Source organism: Rattus norvegicus, chromosome X (assembly GCF_021556685.1).
Source record: "Rattus norvegicus strain SHRSP/BbbUtx chromosome X, alternate assembly SHRSP_T2T, whole genome shotgun sequence".
Taxonomy (NCBI): domain Eukaryota; kingdom Metazoa; phylum Chordata; class Mammalia; order Rodentia; family Muridae; genus Rattus; species Rattus norvegicus.
In genome coordinates, this window is record NC_141554.1 from 26,687,515 (window position 1) to 26,705,271 (window position 17,757).

Here is a 17,757-nt window from a genome sequence, read left to right on the forward strand (position 1 = left end):
AAATGCAATTAGATATATAGTTATTGACCCATATAAAAGTCAACCCAGATGGATAAAGGACTTCAACATGAGGCCAGAAACCCTGATTCTGACAAAAGAAAAAGTGGGGAATAACTTTGAACTCAATGGCTCAGTGAGACTTTCTAAATGAAAAACTGAAGGGGTTGGGGATTTAGCTCAGTGGTAGAGCGCTTGCCTAGCAAGCACAAGGCCCTGGGTTCAGTCACCAGCTCCGAAAAAAAAAAAAAAAGAAAAAGGAAAAAAAAAAAGAAAAGAAAAACTGATAGCAGATGTACTAAGAACATCTTAGGATGTCATCAACCTGGGAAGCTGTATGGACATCTTCATTTGGACAAAGCTATAGAAGGAAAAAGATCATCACCAAATACATTAACAGAGGACTAATATGTAAGATACATGAAAAAAACTAAAAAACTGGACATCAATAAAATAATCCATTTAATAAATGAAGTGCAGAACTACAGAGAGAGTTCTCAAAAACTGAAACACGGATGGCTGAGAAACACTTAAGGTGATGTTTAACACCAGGGAAATGCAAATCTAAGCCACTTTTAGATTTCACCTTACACCTGTCAGAATGGCCAAGATCAATAAAACAAATGACAGCTCATGCTGCCGGGGATGTGGAGTAAGAGGAGCACTCATCCATTGCTGGTGTGGGTGCAAATAGATCTACTCAAGATCCAGCCACACCATTCGTGGGACTATATTCAAAGTACTCTACATTCTGTTCCTGAGACACTGCTCATCCGTGTTCACTCCTGTTCAATTCATAACAGCCAAGACTGCAAATAGCCTACCTAGGTGTCCATCAACAGATGAATGAATAATAAAAATGTGATAATACACACAATGGAATGTCACTTAGCTATAAAAATGAAACCCATAGTTAAATAGATGAAGCTGGAGAAAAAAGCCATCCGGACTGAGGTAGCTAACCCAGACCTAAGAAGACAAATACGGTACTTATTCACTTATATGTCTAGGTTAGCTTTTAAGACTTCAATGGGCATGCTACAATTGTATAATCCTAAGGGCTAGATATAGAGTAAAGGGCTAGGAGGGAGGGGAAGGCTTACCAAGGAAGGGGGAATGCAGTAAGTAGAATACAGTTATGGTTATGGATAGACAGGGTGAAGGAAGGACAGTGGTGGGCCTGAAATGAGAGGATTAAATGGAGAAAGGGAGGGAAGAGAAAGATCAGAAAGAGAATATGGTGACAGCAAAAACTAAAGGTCATTCAAGGGGTCATATTAGGCCTTCTACAATAGAAGTTTACATATATATACATATATATATCATATATACATACACACACATCACATAAGTGAAAGAAATATAAGTGGGATTACCAAATAACGGGGGAAAAAAAGCCCTAGGCATCTCTCACTATCAATCGAAACCTCCAATACCAGAAATGGGCTACACAATTGAGTTGTTGGCCAAAGGAATCCCAGAGAAACCTTCCAACAATTCAAGCTATTGCCAAGGCAACTGAATACTGTCTACAAATTGATGGAAATACCCTACTGCCAAAGACAACACATATCTATCTCACTAAACACAGAAAAGTGAAACTGGTGCCTAACCAGAGCCTTCAGCCCTACTGTTCACCCCCAGGGTTCATTCTACTGGAAGACACTTTGAATAATTTCAAAGGAGAAAAGTAAAGACCAACTCAGCTATAATCCCTTTGATAAACCATGATAACCTGCATTCATGATGCACCAGTACAACAGTGGCACAAAAGTTGTGGGAGTAAGCAACCACTCTCTGAGTGGATTAGAGATATACTCCATGACACGGAACCCATGGCTGACACTGCCTTGGTGGCCAAGAACCTGAGACTAGGTAGGCCACATTAATATCCACAGCATGTAAGAAACTCAAACAACTGAATAATAAAAACAGATCTGATTGAAAAAAATGGGCATATAATCTGAAAACATTCTTAAAAAAAGAAGATATGCAAGTGGACAATCTGTATATGACAAAATGTTTAACATAATTATCTGGGAAATGTGAACCAAATCCAGTATGCTAAGCAGCATATCCTTCTCACCCTTGTTAGAATGGCTTTTATCCGAGACAAGAAACATGCTGACAAGGATACAGAGAAAAGGGAACTTTCATACACTGATGGGGGCAATATAAACTATTGCCATCTTTTTAGAAAACAGTATGGAAGGTTCTCGAAACGTTTAAACCACCATGTGATCCAGAAACCCCACTTTAGGAATAGATGCAGTATCATTTATAAAAGCCCAGATACACAAGCAACCTCTATACTCATTAATGAACAAATACGGAAAATATAATATGCATACAGCACGCAATACCATTTAGCCAGAAAGAATAGAATTTTCTTGTCGTCTGCAGCAAAATGAGTGGAACTGAACCACTTGAAATCAAGGCAAACCCAGAAAGATCGATGCCATGTGACCTCATTCCTGTATGGAAGTCACAAAAGTTAATCACATGGAACAGGGTACAATAGTTGTCACAAGAGTCCATAGGAAGAAAGGGATACAGTGGCTGGTTAGTATGAACAGTTTGATAGGGAAAAGGCCTAGTATTCCATATTATAGTGTAATAGCTGGCGATAACTTACTATATATTTCAAACCAGGTAGTAGAAAAAGTTTTGAACGTTTGCCCACACAGAAAGACAAATGTTTGAGGAGACCAATACAATAATTTAACCCATTTGAGCATTATGTCAGAATTTTATGTGGTACTCCATAAATATGTACAATTGTCACATGTAATTTCAAAGTGAAAAAATCATATATTTAAACCCAGAATAATTTTTTCTATAAAAGAAGCTACCTCTGGTGCCAAACACCCAGTTTTGGCTGGCCGTGTAAACAGAGCAAAACCGGGGCCTGTGGTTTAGAGGGGGCCTTACCAGACTACTTGCATCACAGTGGTCAATGGGTCGGTGGGCTGTATTCAGGTCCCCCAGGATTATCACATGACTGCAAAACACAACGTGGGACTGTCAACTGGACATTAAGAAAGAGGAGTCCCACATACTTTTCTCCCAGGGCCAAGAGCATAGAAAGGCCACCTCCCACCTAGAGGCTTAGGTAACAATTACTTTTAACAATGTGCCTCTTCCACTCTCCCATCTCGAACCAACCCCTGGGCCTGAAAGTTGACACCATTGTGTATAATGGGAATACTTCAGTGTTCTCTATCTAACACCATCCTCCTCATCCTTCAAAGCTGAGCTCAGATGCCCCTTCCTGGACAAAGTCCCCCTTGATTACTCAAACCTACTCCCACTTTCCTGTCAATCCTTGGAACTAGGCATTTACCATCATCACCTCATCTTGTCCTCAAAGATCTTCTACTGGGTAAGGATTCACACAGGCATTTGACAAAAGACATCAGAGAGCTGCACTGCCTTTGAGGCTCAAATTAAGTGGAGAGGCAGAATAAGTGCCCAGAGTACAAGGCTCAGAGTTCATGTCATTTTACTCTGTCCTCCCAGCTCTTATGACAGCAAGGGCTGATCCGGTCAGCCTGACAGAATTTGAAGCTAGCTAGACTGTATAGGACCTCAAAGACAAAATTCTATGTCCTTTCATAGACCATAGCACAGGCCAGCCACCAAGATGTGTTCAACCAAACCTGGCTGCTTAGATTGACAAGATACCTGCCAGCTGCCAGGAGTGCTTCTGCTCGGATCTGCAGCAGGCGATAGAAGCGCATCTTAAAGGTCAGCCGCTCAGGCTTCCCAGGATCCGCGTGAGGGCAGTACACATTGATCAGAGTCAAGGTCTTCTCCTTCCCTTCCAATGTGCTGGGGAGAAAAGAGCCCCACAAAAGAGGTCAGTTTCAAGACTCCTGTTCACAGCCACCCACCATGCAGCTTCTAGTTAATGGGATGAAAAACCACGGGATGAAAGAAAAGGGAATTGGGAGAAATAAATGAGCAACTCTTAGGGAGATAAACTCTGGATAAGGTAAGCGGGGCATAGTACCCAGGTGATAATGCTGCCATTCATGACTGTAAGATACCCAGAAAGAAACGAACGTAGGGTGATGGGTTCTGTGCTGGCTAAGCTATTTTTTGAGGAGCCTAGGTAATTAAAAGGCTATACTCCCAGGCCAGTCTCCCTCTGTAGAAAGGGGAACACAAGGCTCAGAGGAAAGCATGAATTTTCAAAGATCACTCAGTCCAGCCAGGACTAAAATCCAGGAAGACAAGTTTGGGAACTTTTCTATAGTGATTGCATCCCTATAAAATGGACCTTATATTCTGGATGCAAAGACTAGAACCACTGATGGCCTATAGTAGGAGGATATGGACTATTACCGGATCTTGTGCTGTGTAAGGAAGGCCCGGCCCTCACTATCCAGAACCCGGAGTTCTTCTTGCGTGAACTCGTCCGTGTTTCCATAGCAACCAATATCCCCATTTAGGGTAGCAAACACACCACTCAGACCTTCTTCAGCAGCTACTGGGGTAGCACTGTCCTTACAAAAGGTAGCCACACCTGGGGACAGACAAGGGCATTCTGAACGAGATCAGCAGCCAATATATTACTGTACAGTCTATTCCATTCCAACTGTGTCCACACAAGGAACAGCTCTGGTTATTACTGTCAAACTGAACTGTTTCAAAAATGTATGAGCAATCCTAACCCAAGGGGGCATATATGGCTCAGTAGAGTCTGAAGCATCTAAAGCATACCCTGAGGCCTCAGTTTCCTCTAAAGAAATCCCACAGAATAAATGTTGTATTTTACAAGAACAATAATAATGTATTGTACAGATACATAGCAAATGCTGATGACATATTAGCTATTATTATTATTAATAATATTATTATTAACACATTCAAGACTATGTCTAAACCCTTGTGAGAGCCTAGAAACTAACCATTATCCTCATTTTCTCGGTGAAAAACCTGAAACACAAAGGTAAAGTAACTTGCCAGAAAACAGAGCCAGGATGGGAGTCAGGACTCGAACCCTGGCAGCTAAGCTCTAGTGCTCATACGATTAACCATATTACTGTACTTCTGAGGGCTGAAAGGAAATGTTGGTGCATAAATATGAGGTTTCATATAACCTAATATTATGCAGCATCTGCTTTGGAAATGAAAAATCAAAATATATTACCTTCTTTTTTTTTTTTTCTTTTCTTTTTTTCGGAGCTGGGGACCGAACCCAGGGCCTTGCGCTTGCTAGGCAAGTGCTCTACCACTGAGCCAAATCCCCAACCCCTTACCTTCTTATTAAATACCAAAACACTCCTTTTCTCCATCACCAATGCTAACACAAATACCCCAGAAGACCTCATTTACCAGAATAGCCACTACGGCTGCGGCTGAAGCTGAAATAGGAGTTATAACCCTCAACAATAGCCAGAGGCTCTGTCAGTACATCTCCTGAAAAAAAATGTAAAATAAAGTCAGAGGTAAATTAGCACTGTGGACCCATGAAAGACTGGAATTGCAGATATAGGCTAGCATATATCAGAGCTATAATTGGGGGTTGGGAGCAGTGTTTATATTGACAAGAGCTAGAGAGATAAAAAAATAAGGAAGGAAAATGATATTCAAATTAGATAAGAAAGCTGAGGAGGGCAAACCAGAGCTAACTAAGTCTTGGGGTATACATGATAGGATAGACAGAATGCTGGCAGTGGTGACTGGGGACCTGAAGTGAGGGTGGGAAGTGGAAGAGGGAATTAGGGAATAGGAGCTGGGAATTATGGGAGAAGAAATTATGTCTAAATTTGGGGTAAGACATCAAAGAGGAATGAATCTAGGGCTCTGAGGTGGAGAGAAAAGAGGAATTGGGGATATGGGAAGGAGAAATTAGAGTCTGAGTTGAAGGCAAAGATTAGGTGGAAATTAAGGACTGAGGTGGGGGCAGGGATGGAAAACTGAGGGGTTTGGTTTAGGAGCATGAAAAGAGAAAATTCAAGACACCGAGTTGGGGCTATAGAAAGAGTAGGAATCTGTGTAAGCAGGCCAGGAGTGGGAAATGGGGGCTCTAACTGGGGTGGGGGTGTTTAGGAGGGAAAGTATCGGGCTTTTCATATGGGTATAAGGGCAGGATTCTAAGTATGGGAAAACGGAAAAGCAAAATGAGACGGAGCAAACGTTAGCAGCAAAAGGAAAACATGACAGAGATCCTGGATTCTCGAGTGCTCACTGGTTACTTTGGTCTCCTGGAGACAGACAATATCAGCATCCAGCTCGTCCAAAACGCGTCGCAAGGCCGTGGGACTGTTGCTCGGTTCCTGGCCCGCAAGCCCTTGCAGGGGACTCCGGATCCCATTGATGTTCCAGCTTACCACACGCAGCATTTTAGTAAACTATACCGATTCCCAAAGGAAGCTTAGGCGGGCAAAGGCATTGCCGCCCGGAAGTGAGCTGGTTCCCCGCCTTCCTCTCGCGTTTCCACCGCGTTCTCACCGTCCCCTCCGCCCACTCCGACGGCAGGACGCACGCAGGGCGGGGCTTCGAGTTCAGTTCGCTTAGGCGGGAGACGGAGCTGAGGTGGAGGCTGTAGGAAAATCGGGCTTGGTCATTCAAGCCTGTAAGCCCATTACTCAGGAAGCTGAGGCAGGGTCAGTAATGAATTCAAGGCCAGCCTGGGCTACATAGCAAGACCCAGTCCAAAACTTGGGAAGAGTAACTGGTGAGAGGCGCATCTCTGGTTGGGCTCCTTCTCTTCTGGCCGCACGCTAGCCTGGACGCCAGAATCTGACTGCTTTTCTCTACCACAAAAGTCCCCCTGGTGTGCCAGGTTACTTACAATGGGGTTTTGTCCTTTGTCAAGGGGCAGGCCTCTGGGGAAACAAGCTCAGCCAACGCCCTACTCGGATCCAGACAGAACTCCGGCTTAAGTGAGCGGCCCCTGGCGGTGGCTGTGAGGGGCTTCTGCCCCTGGAGTCCTTTGGGGAACTTTCTCAGTTGAAAGATGGAGCAGTTAAGAATTTACTTAGCTAGCCTCCGTTTTAATGGAGTCTGGAGGAAGGAGACTACCTCAAATCCTCCCTGTAGAGCCATATTTGTCTTGACTTTCAAAGCGTGAGTCAGACTTGCATTTGGCTCCATTTCTCAGATGAGCAAAATCGAGGCCTAGAACATTTAAGCTCCGGAGCAGTATCTTTTCCCTATCCTGTCTACGCTTTGTCCTTTCATTCTTAGGATAAACCAGGAAGAGGCACTGAAGCTAAGTAGAAGTTGAATAAATTCGTCTCAGCCTCACAGAAGTTATAGAGCCAAGATTTAAGCCCTTCTTAATCAGGTAAACGATTGATTTTCTGTCCACACAACTCTGTGTCTTTTCCCGTGGGCACCACTGCACTTTACGATCCATTCTAGTGCAACATTTACCACAGTGAACAGCTCCCATTGATTTCCATTGTCACTAGACCGCTAACAGCCTGAATGCAGTGGCCATCTTGGACCCAGCTTATATGATAACGGAATAAATATTTAGCAGATGGATGAAGCAGCAGGCCAGTAGCGATGAGTTCTTGACTTATTTTTTTTAACAGGAAATGCCCAATTTCCAGGAAAACTATAACTTTGCATCGTAAGGTTTTTTCACTGAAAATTGCTACAGAGTTATTCCCACTCGAATACACACACCCTCAGAATCTCACAGCCTTTAAGCCATGATCTTCAGTGGGTTGCTCCTCTACCCTCAGAGGACTTAAAGGTCACTAGCTATTGACATTAGAAAAACATCTATGTAATTAAAAGTCTGTGCCTTGAGCTTTTCCATGCATTGGGAGTTACTGACTAAAGATCGAGTCCCAGGAGTGGGTTAATTAGGACAAGGGAAATGAACGTTTTTCTTCATGTTTCCAGATTGCTTTCAAGCAAGGGATTTTGCCAATGCTGTACTAAAGGCAGACAGAAACCTTTGTCCCAAGGAAATCCAGCTTTTGCTCACCTCAATAGCTGGTTTTAATTTCTCCATTCTCCAGTGGCTTGTTAATATTAGTACTGACCTTTGGGGCAAGGTGAACACATGGTTGGACTGAAGAGAAAAGGCTCTGGGTGGCTCAGGAACTTCTTTGGCAAGTACAGCAGCTAATATTTCAACACTGCACACACCCCTTAACAAGGGCGCTTCCTCAGCCTTCCCAGGAACCAACGGATGTCTCCGAGTTTTCTATTTGATGCCACCCACCGGACCTGCTTTGGGGGTCTGTAAATGCAAGAGAGCCATTGGAAAATTAGCGATGGAAGAAAAAGCCTCTAAGAGAACAGGTAGGTGAGCCTAAAGGAAAAACAGACAGGTCTTTTTACAGGTCAAAAATCCTTCTTTCTGGCTTCTTGGAAGATTTTTTCTGCATAGGATTCTGATTTAGCTTTATTAAAGGGGATGGGAGGGTTGGGGAATGATAATATGAATACCTAATTCAACTGCCAATATTTTATTTTTTTAATTATTTTATTAATATTCCAAATGTTGCCCCCTCCCTATTGTCAGTATTTTAAAATTCATTTGTACTTGACTTTTTAGGACCCTCTCTAAAGGTCAGACCCCTACTATCTTTGAAATTCCAATTTTTGTTTTATTTAGTTTTGGAAAATGAATTTAACTGTGCTTCCCATGGGAGCCTGAAACTTTCTATGTAGCCTGGAGTGGCCATGATTGTGTAACCCTCCCAGCCTAGCTTCCACCTATGTAGTGTATGTAATTTTTTAAATTAAATGCACAATAGAGAGTGCATCTCTGACCTCTCCTCTAGTGTATAAAGTTGAGTTGATTTGCTGTGAAACTTTGACACATTCTTTAGTTTCTCTGGGTGTCAATGGATACCTTAGTAAAACAGAAATTAAAGCCCCTAGCCTCCTTCCCACAGAGGACTGGCCTGATGATCCAGAATGTGTAATAGGCAGAATCCAGAGTTCTTTTGCTTCAGGGCTTTCATGCTGTGTGTGTGTGTGTGTGTGTGTGTGTGTGTGTGTGTGTGTGTGACATTCATGTTCTTGGCTTTTATGTGGCGTCCACAGGTAGTACCACCCACAGCCCTCTATGTGCTCTCCTTCCTAACTGACTCGTCCTAGATAAGAATGCAGTGAGCTTTGTGGAGCAGACAGGAGTCTGAAAATAGTGGCATAATGGGGCCAGAGCAGTCACTGAGAACAAAGGGATTCTAGGCTGCTGTCCCAGAAGTCCTGATATATATTCATACATGAATCTAGCCTGTAATCATGTGATTATCCGTCAGCCTTCTAGCCTATAACAAATATATTCACAACCACACATTTCAAGACTTACCAATAAGGAGACCCCATTTATGACTTTATTGCCCATCCTATCTTGATAAAATGAGCTTCCTCACCACATTGTACATGGAGGTGGGAGCAGGCTCTATGGCCGAACATCATACTGCATAGTTTCTTCCCTAGAGATAGTTCTACTTTATGGTTCAGCCTTTAGCCCTGAGTATGAAGCTGAGTAAACCCTGTGTCTATAACCAATACATTAAAACGTCTTAGAATTTTATCATTTTATTCTGTGCCATCCTAAAGTTTTAAGGTTTTTTTTTTTTTTTTTTTGGATGTTGCTCTTTACCTCAGAAAAACCAGCTCTCCCCTGTCCATTTCCCTGAAAGCTGTCATAATATCTACCATGGTGAACTGGGATTTCTTGTCACCATGTTTATCTCTTCTGCAGCAGAGAGATGTAGATTGTGAACATGATCACTGAACAAGTGTCCTCCATATCAGAGCCCAAGATGAACAGTCAGCAGGTCACAGGGATCCGGGTCCCATCTTCAAGGAGCCCACAATCTACTTAGGTACCAGACCAGAGGAACCCCGGCTCATGTGGCAATATGAGAACTGAAAGCTAAGCTTCTCTCAAGGCTATAATACTGACTTTCAGAGAAGATGAACACTAAAACTGGTCTTAACTAAGACAGAGTTCAGTGAGAATAAAAGATACTTCAGGCTGAGGAAGAGCCTAAAAGCAGGAAAACGCTGTGTTCGAGGGTCCTGTAATCAGCCAGTGTGGTTAAACATGGGGGAGTCCTGGGGGGTAGAAGACTGATAGGTGGCTTAGGACTTGATTTAGAAGAAGTTTGAATGCTAGTCTGAGTCATTTCTCTAAGGCTTGTTTTTTGGTGTTTCTGAGTTCAGAATTGCTAACGGTAGTGAACAATTTCATAGTTAGTTCTAGGCAGGGTTAAATTAGGGTGTCAAACCTGGACCCTGAGTTTACCCATTCAGACCTTGTCAGAGGCCTTCTAGCTACCTAGCTCAGATTTCTTGCTACTAAAATTATCTTCTTGATTCTTGGCAGTGTTGTAAGGACAAAATTGTAAACATAAAAGACATGTTCATGTTGTTGGCTAGATTACCTTAGACAAGCCATCCCCTCCTCAGGCCCATTTCCCTGTGCTATTACTGGGGAAGTTTCAAAGAAACAAATAAGATAAAGAAAATGTTACTTTGTGCGCACTGGAAAACATACAAAGTTACGGTAAGATCATTAAAACAGACTTCCACTAATTATGTGACTTACTAGGATTAAGAGACTCATGTCTTGCAAAGTCTCTTTCTGAGACTCTAGGAGTTATCTGCTAATCTGGAAAAAACTCATTATATTGTATTTTTTACTTTAAATTGATACATAATTGTTTATACTTGTGTGGTACAGTGCATGTATATAATGTACAATGGTTAATAGCTTTATGTATCACCTCAAATATCTATCATTTCTCCTTTCCACCAGCTATATTGAAGTATCCAATTATCTGTTGTGAACCATAGTTATCCAGATGTGCTCTTGAACATCAGAAGTTATTCCTCCTGTTTCCCAGAATCCATCCTGTTTGTTCTCTCTTTTCTCCCTCTCCTTTGCCCACTAGTCTATACTCAGTTTCTCACCAATCTCTTTTAGGTTTGTCCAGTAGGTGAGAGCATGTAGCATTTGATGTTTTTTGCCAGACTTAAGTTAACAGAAACCTAGGAAGGAGTTTACCTTTCTAATTGACACTCAAGAAGTCTTTACAGTATAAATGTTAATCCCGTGTCACAATAACGTGCTAGACCTTGCAGATTACTTGGAGGGAAAAAGATGAATCAATTACTGCCCAAAGGAAACAACAGTTTGAATCATATGTATTCAGCTTCCCCAGGTTTCTTCATGTGTATCAATATATTGACTCTTCGCTAACATTGAGGGAATGGACCCTACTATCCTTATATCTAGCAATGGGCAGAAGTGAGAGTCCACCCAGACAGTATGGTTCCTAATCCCATTGTTATTGTTCTTAACTGCTGTGATCCATTGCCTCAGTAGGCTCCTTGAGATAGGTAGGCCTTGACGTTGAAAGTCTTATATGCTCAGCAACTGCAGTGAATCTAACCCTTGTATAGACTAAGGTTCTGAGAAGATATTTTAGGAAGTGTCTTAAAAGGCAAAGTAAAGCTGGGAGCATTTGAGGGCAGGGACTGGAGATTTCTTTTCCCGAGAGATTGCCCTTGCATAGTCCAGCTCAGTGGAAGAAAGTTGAGCCTCCTAATACCCAATCACTGGAGCTTTGCTGGGGGTGGGAAGGTTACAAAGAATGAAGTAAAAGGGCACTTGGACATCTTCCAGGCAAGCCATGCAGTTGCATGAATTCTACAGATAAAAGTCTGAAAATAACTGGGGGAATGGCAATAAGAGTGGGGACAAGTGAAAGGGAGACATCTGGATGAGATATCTCTGCCTGTGGATTTGTGCTATTTAAATAGATGCCATTACCTCTTATTCCCCATAGTCTCCTCAGTGTGGTTTCCACCTCTCCTAAGATCCCATCCCAACACTTTGGCTTGAAGAGTTTTAGCACGGGTTTGAATTAGATTCTGATGCCTTTAGTGCTGGGTCATTTCAGCATTGGCAGCCATGTGAGCGACCCTTACTTATCGGCTCTCTGCCCAGCAATGGCTGCCCTCACTCTCATTCCTAAGGTGTCAGATTTACTCTGATTTATTTAACCTTGGCTGGAGAGAGTATAAAGGTGATCAGATAGTGCCAATCTCTTTGAAGTGCCCAGGACAGCTCATTTTAAGAGGGAGAGGTCCGGTAGAGAGGCAGGGAACAAACTCTAGGGAAAGACAGTTTTACAGTGCCTTGTTGAATAGGGTGAGTGGTGAGGTAGTGAAAGTCTACTTCCAGTTTGGGCCTTTAATTGCTAGCTCAAAACATTGCATTTTCATTAGGAACATTATGTTTGTGGTTTTGTTGTGGGGGGGGGGGCTTGTAATGAACCTCTGTTTCTGAGTTGGAGCTTAATGTTCTAATTAGGCCTGCTTTGAAATCAATTTCAAAGCTCAGACCTATCTCCATCACCTTTGTCATGCACACAACACAGGATGTAAGCACATGATCTTTGGTCTTTTATTTGCATACTCTACTAGTCCTGCCTTCATTGGCGAGAAGTAACTGGCCAGACCTGGGCTGTCTTGCTGGCTGCCTTCCTTGCTGGGCTCCAACTTATCTTCTATGTACATAGCCCTTGGAGTTCAGAGGCCTCTGCTGACTTCTGCTCAGCCTCTGGCTCTCAGCACCCACATCCCCACTTGTACATCTGGGAGCAGAAGAAAAAGAGGGAGCTGGAGATAATCTGTGAGAGGCTCCGAAGCCCAGTACATCCCCCTGACTCAGCCCTGCCCACCTGCTGCTGTGACTACAGCAACAGACAAGACAGCTAGGAAGATAGGAAGTGAGGTCCAATACCTTGTGGGCAGTGGTGTCATTAGCTGCAACGCCTAAGATGTCTCGAGAGATGGGAGAACTCACTCAAACCAGGTTACAGAAGATCTGGATTCCACACAGCAGCAGTAGCAGCGTGCTGCAACGGCGAAGGGGCTGTAAGTGAGGGTTGTCATTTGTGGGTGGTGGTGATGGGTGGGTCTAGAAGAACAAGTGGTGTTCCCCATCCACTCCTACCCTCACAAAGAAGTTGGAATAGAAGATCATTTGGATGAAATTGCTAGAGTATAACAAGAGGCTAATATGAGAAGGGTAAGGAAGTAAGAGAAAGGCAGGTAGAAAAGACAACGATGAGGCTTAGATAAAAAGAACCCAAACTACAGGGACCCCTGACCTAAGGGCTGTCTCCCTTTATTTGAGAAACGGTCGGAATGCTTCTTGTCTGGAATGCGAGCGTTCTAGTGTAGTGTTACCCGAGAGTATTTTATTTTAGCTTCTCTTATGAAAGCTCTGGAAACAGGTCTTGTTTAATTTATGCCAGGGTGAAAGAAGGTGATAGTTCCTGGCGTGGTTTCTCGGAGGCTAGGTGCTTAGTCCACACCAGTACCGTGTCACTGCTCAGCATTGCCCTTCCTCTTCCACCATCCTCTTAAAAATAACTGTACCTGCCCCAGCTGGGGACAACTGCGTACTTGGCCTTGACATTCAGAGACAGTCTTGCTGTTCTGAGGAGTCGAGGGGACAGACAGTATCACAAAGACTGATCTGGTGTTCAGTTGGAGCTTAACATCCTAATTAGACCTGATGTCTTTATTTTAAAGCTCAGGCCTTTGAAATTTTAAGGAGGAGCAGAGGCAAAGTAAGCAAAGCTTGTAAATAGGCTTTGAAACCGAACAATGTCTCATAGATAAGCAGGGATAATCACTCGACAAGGTGTTTGCAGCCCAGCTGGAGAAACCAGAAGGGGGCTAGAGATAAGACATCTGTGGACTGCAGGACTCTCGGATAGCTTGAGCAGCAGCTGAGGAAGTGGCCCGACTCTTAATGTTAAAGGAGGGGTAGGCCTAAGGCATTTGTGGAGCAATACTTCCTAATATTAGATTAGTACATAGGATGAAGGATGTGTATAGAAGAAGCAGAGTGGAGGATAAAATCCAGAAATCGGTTCTCCATTGTTTTCTCCATCAGCAATTCTGGAGATATTGGAGTTTGGATGAGATAGAATGAGGTTCTGTATGCATAGGTCTTCCAGAGTAAAAACCCTTATATTCTTGAGAAATCTGCCTTCCAAGTCGGAGGGGCAATATACATTCATGAGTTTGCAGTCACATAGAAGATACAGGATGGAGCTGACTATGACCAATACTCAGGAGGCAGATTCAGAAGGACTTGCTAAGTTTGAGAGCCGGTCTTAGCTTCACAGGAGGTTCTCAACCAGCAGGGCTATACAGTAAGGCTCTACCTCAAAAGCAATACAAGAACAACTGCCATTCCACAGAACAGAAAAAAAATATGTGTTTATTTAAAATCTGAGCTCCACATTCCTTAATTGTACATAAGAGTAATACTGACCAGATGTAAAACTGCGTAGCTTTGAGCCCCACCTCCTGTCTTTGTAAACTGAGACGAGCCTTGTTTTGCTTCTGTTCCCTCACCTGTAAACTGATGTTGCTAGCAGTACTGTTGAAAAGATTAGATACACCGAAGCAGGTAATGTGCTCAGAAAAATGACCATCCCATTGTATGTACTTAGTAAACAAAAGCATGGTTACCTGCCCTTTATTCAATATCACACCCAGCATCAAGTCCTGATCCTGGCCCAGCACAGATGCTATTGGCTGCTTTTACTTTTACCATCATTCTGTGTACCCAAGATACTCCTTAGGGAATAACTAAATTGTTACTATAAGCATTACTTTTGTAGAAAATTGTTTTATAGTAGTTTGATGCTGTGTGTGTGTGTGTGTGTGTGTGTGTGTGTGTGTGTGTGTGTGTGTGTGTGTGTGTGTGTAAATTGGTTTTGTATAGGGTATTTGTATTTGATAAACCTAGTAAACTTTCTTATTAGTTTTGGTAATTTCTGTGCAAACTGCAGCTTTTATGTTTTCCAGAAATCTTTATCCTTATGATTCTTAAATATCTTTTTTCTTATATTAATATGCTGCTAAGATATCTCACTTCTAGAACATGCACACACAGACATCCACACACGACTGCATCCACATGCACGCACATACACTTATGCTTGCAGGTGTATCCACACACATACAGTACAATGTTAAAAGTTTATTAATAGTGTGTATTCATAAGTTGATCATAATTTTAAAGATACTTTTTTAAGTTAGATCATTGTGTAATTAAATGAAGGCTTTTTTTGCAGCTATCTCTTAAGAGAGTAAGGAAGGGTTTTTTTAATTTATAATTTGGCATAGTTTTTAAAAAGTGAATTGGTGTTGAAACGAATGTATAGGATATTTTTTCTAAATCTATTTCTATACAGCACGATTCTTTTTAATTTTAACTTTTTTTTTGTGCTACATGTGTTTTCCTTTTTATGAGCTAATCTTGCAGTCCTGGGGCATAAAAGTACTTTAGATTTAGTTCACTAAAATTTTGTTCTGTTGTTGAGTATTTTCTTCAGGAGACTTAATATTCTCATGTTGTCCTTCTCTGGTTTTGATGTCAAGGTTATACTAACATCATGCAATGAGGTGAGAACTATTTTCTTTCATTCCATCTCTGACAAAGTTTGTCCCAGAACTATCTGTTCCTCAAATATTTGGCAGAACTTTCAGATCAAACAGTCTAGTCCTAGTGTGGCTTTGAAACCATTTAACTGTTACAGTTTCTCTGAAAGTTATGGATTTTTTTTGTTTGTTTGTTTGCTACTTGTACTTAGACTTAGTAAGTTAAGATTTTCTGGGAATTTTTTATTTCACAAGTTTTCAAGTTGATGTAAAGTTTGTATGTGCCTCTAAAAACCTTTGTTGTCTTGTTATATGTTCTTTTTCTAAGACTTATTTTTTTATTTTTTATTGAAAAAACAACTTTTTCACACAATACACTCTCTAACAACATTGTTCACTTGTACCTCTGTTTTATTCCCTTGACAAATATTGTGAACAGTTTATCCGTTTTTTGGTTTTCTAAAAAAAGAAAAATGAGCCTCCTTTTTTAAGCTTCATTTTTTTTGTTTGTTCCCATCCTGTCTTTATTTTTGCTTAATTATCTTTCTAGTGGCTATTCATAGCTTGTTTTCATTGAATATTTTTTAAGTAATGGAGTTAGATTATTTTCAAGCTTTCTCCTTTTCTGATCTACAGTTGACCTAGTAAACAGGGCCTGTGTTCTGTGTATGCATAAATCTTCCCAGACCATTCGAGAAACAGACCTTACCATAGACTTACATAATCTGTCACTCACCAAGTTGCCCAGTTGTCATCATGGCTTCAGTCTGTACTCCAGGACACTAGGCCCCCGTGGATTGCCGTGTGGAGCAGCTAAGAGGTTAATGCTCGGAGCAGCAGGACTCCCCTTGGAGTAAGTGCCAGCCCTTGAACCAGCTTCTGTTTAGATAGGTCAGTGTCATTGCTATGTCCACTCAAATTCCATTCCTGCAGAAAACAAACTGTATGATCCCAGGTCCTTGAAATCTGCTTGATGGAGCATTTGGTGACTGTTCTCTGGCTACTTGAAAAGAGGGTATATTTTATGTTAATTATGTGTAGCATTTATCTTAAGCTTTGTTAGTTTGACTGAAGTGTTCCAATATTCTGCTGGAGTTTGGGTTGCCAATTGTTGTGGAAAATGTGTTAAAGTATCCTAATATTTTGCTAGTTTCGCCACCTTGTTACAAATAAATTTAGAACTGCTATATCTTCGATAATATCAAAAGTTGGTTATTATCAAATTACACTACAATCCCAATTTTCTTTGATATTAATATGTCTATACTCAGTTTACTAAATTCAGTATTTGCCCAATAAATTTTCTTTTTTAAAGTTTGTTTTCTTTTGTTTTATATGAGACAGTCTATTATGTAGCCCTGAATGTCCTGGAGCCTGCTATGTAGACCAGGCTAGTCTTGAACTTACAGATATCCACCTGCTTCTCCCTCCCAAGTGCTGGAATTCAAGACGTGTGCCATCACACACAGTAAATTGTTTTAAATAGAGAAACAACTCATATAATATAAAATTCACCATCTTGAAGTGTACAAGAAAACTATTTTGAACATATTCATATGGTTGTACATCCATCATCCCTAACTCCACTAATATGCATATGAAAATTGGAGTGATCTGGGAGGATTGGGGACTGAATATGACTAAAATGTATTGTATACATGTATGAAATTCTGAAAGAATAAAAATATTATAAGATTTAATTGATTCATAACTACATATTTTAATGATATTTTAATTTATGTATACAGTATGAATGATTAGATTAGGTAACTAATCTATTCATTAACTCAGACATTTATCATTTATTTGTGTTGGGAACATTTAAAGTCATTCTCTCTACTTTCAAAATTCATTGTAAGAAAAAGAAACTTTATACCCTTTAGAGTACCATCTCATTCCACCCTTCCCTCTACCCCTTGCTGCTACTAATCTACTCTCCATTTCAATGGGTTAGTTATTTGAAACATTCCATAGCAAGGGAAAGTAATGTGGCCTTTAGTCTGGTTTGTTTGCATAATTCAAGGTTAATGTTTGTTGCCGAATGTTTGTACCTTTTTATAGCCAAATATTGTCTTATATGAACATACCACTTTCTATACATATATTCATAAGGTGATTGTTATTTTGCTTGTTTTTACCTTTGACTACTGTGAATAATAAATACTGTCATGAATATTCATGTATAAGCTTTTATGTGGACATAAATTTTCTTCCCTTTTTTAAAAAAGATTTTTATTTTATGTATGTGAGTACACTGTAGCTGTCTTCAGACACACCAGAAGAGGGTATCAGATCCTATCACAGATGGTGGTGAACCACCATGTGGTCCTGAGTTCAATTCCCAGCAAACACATGGTG

General features: G+C 41.2%; 2 protein-coding genes across 12 annotated transcripts in view; one reads left to right on the forward strand and one right to left on the reverse strand.

Moving 5' to 3' along the window:
* Positions 1–6,411, reverse strand: part of Apex2 (apurinic/apyrimidinic endodeoxyribonuclease 2) — a 96,770-nt gene extending 90,359 nt beyond the window's left edge. For 3 of the 4 annotated variants that reach the window (XR_015646346.1, XR_015646345.1, XR_015646347.1), the window contains exons 1-5: positions 6,194–6,411; positions 5,338–5,421; positions 4,345–4,525; positions 3,682–3,828; positions 2,929–2,998 (exon numbers count right to left, since the gene is read on the reverse strand). Coding sequence is in view for 1 of the 4 variants with exons in the window: in NM_001079892.1 (NP_001073361.1) it covers positions 2,929–2,998; positions 3,682–3,828; positions 4,345–4,525; positions 5,338–5,421; positions 6,194–6,347 (636 nt within the window). In the remaining 3 variants the exon portion in view is untranslated. 4 annotated transcript variants of the gene reach the window in all.
* A 90-nt stretch (positions 6,412–6,501) lies between these two features.
* The window catches only part of Pfkfb1 (6-phosphofructo-2-kinase/fructose-2,6-biphosphatase 1), a 53,666-nt gene continuing 42,410 nt past the window's right edge, over positions 6,502–17,757 (forward strand). For 2 of the 8 annotated variants that reach the window (XM_087599100.1, XM_087599101.1), the window contains exons 1-3: positions 6,512–6,682; positions 7,195–7,294; positions 8,137–8,268. In XM_087599100.1, coding sequence (XP_087455226.1) covers positions 8,178–8,268 — 91 coding nt within the window. In that variant the 5' untranslated portion in view covers positions 6,512–6,682; positions 7,195–7,294; positions 8,137–8,177. 8 annotated transcript variants of the gene reach the window in all.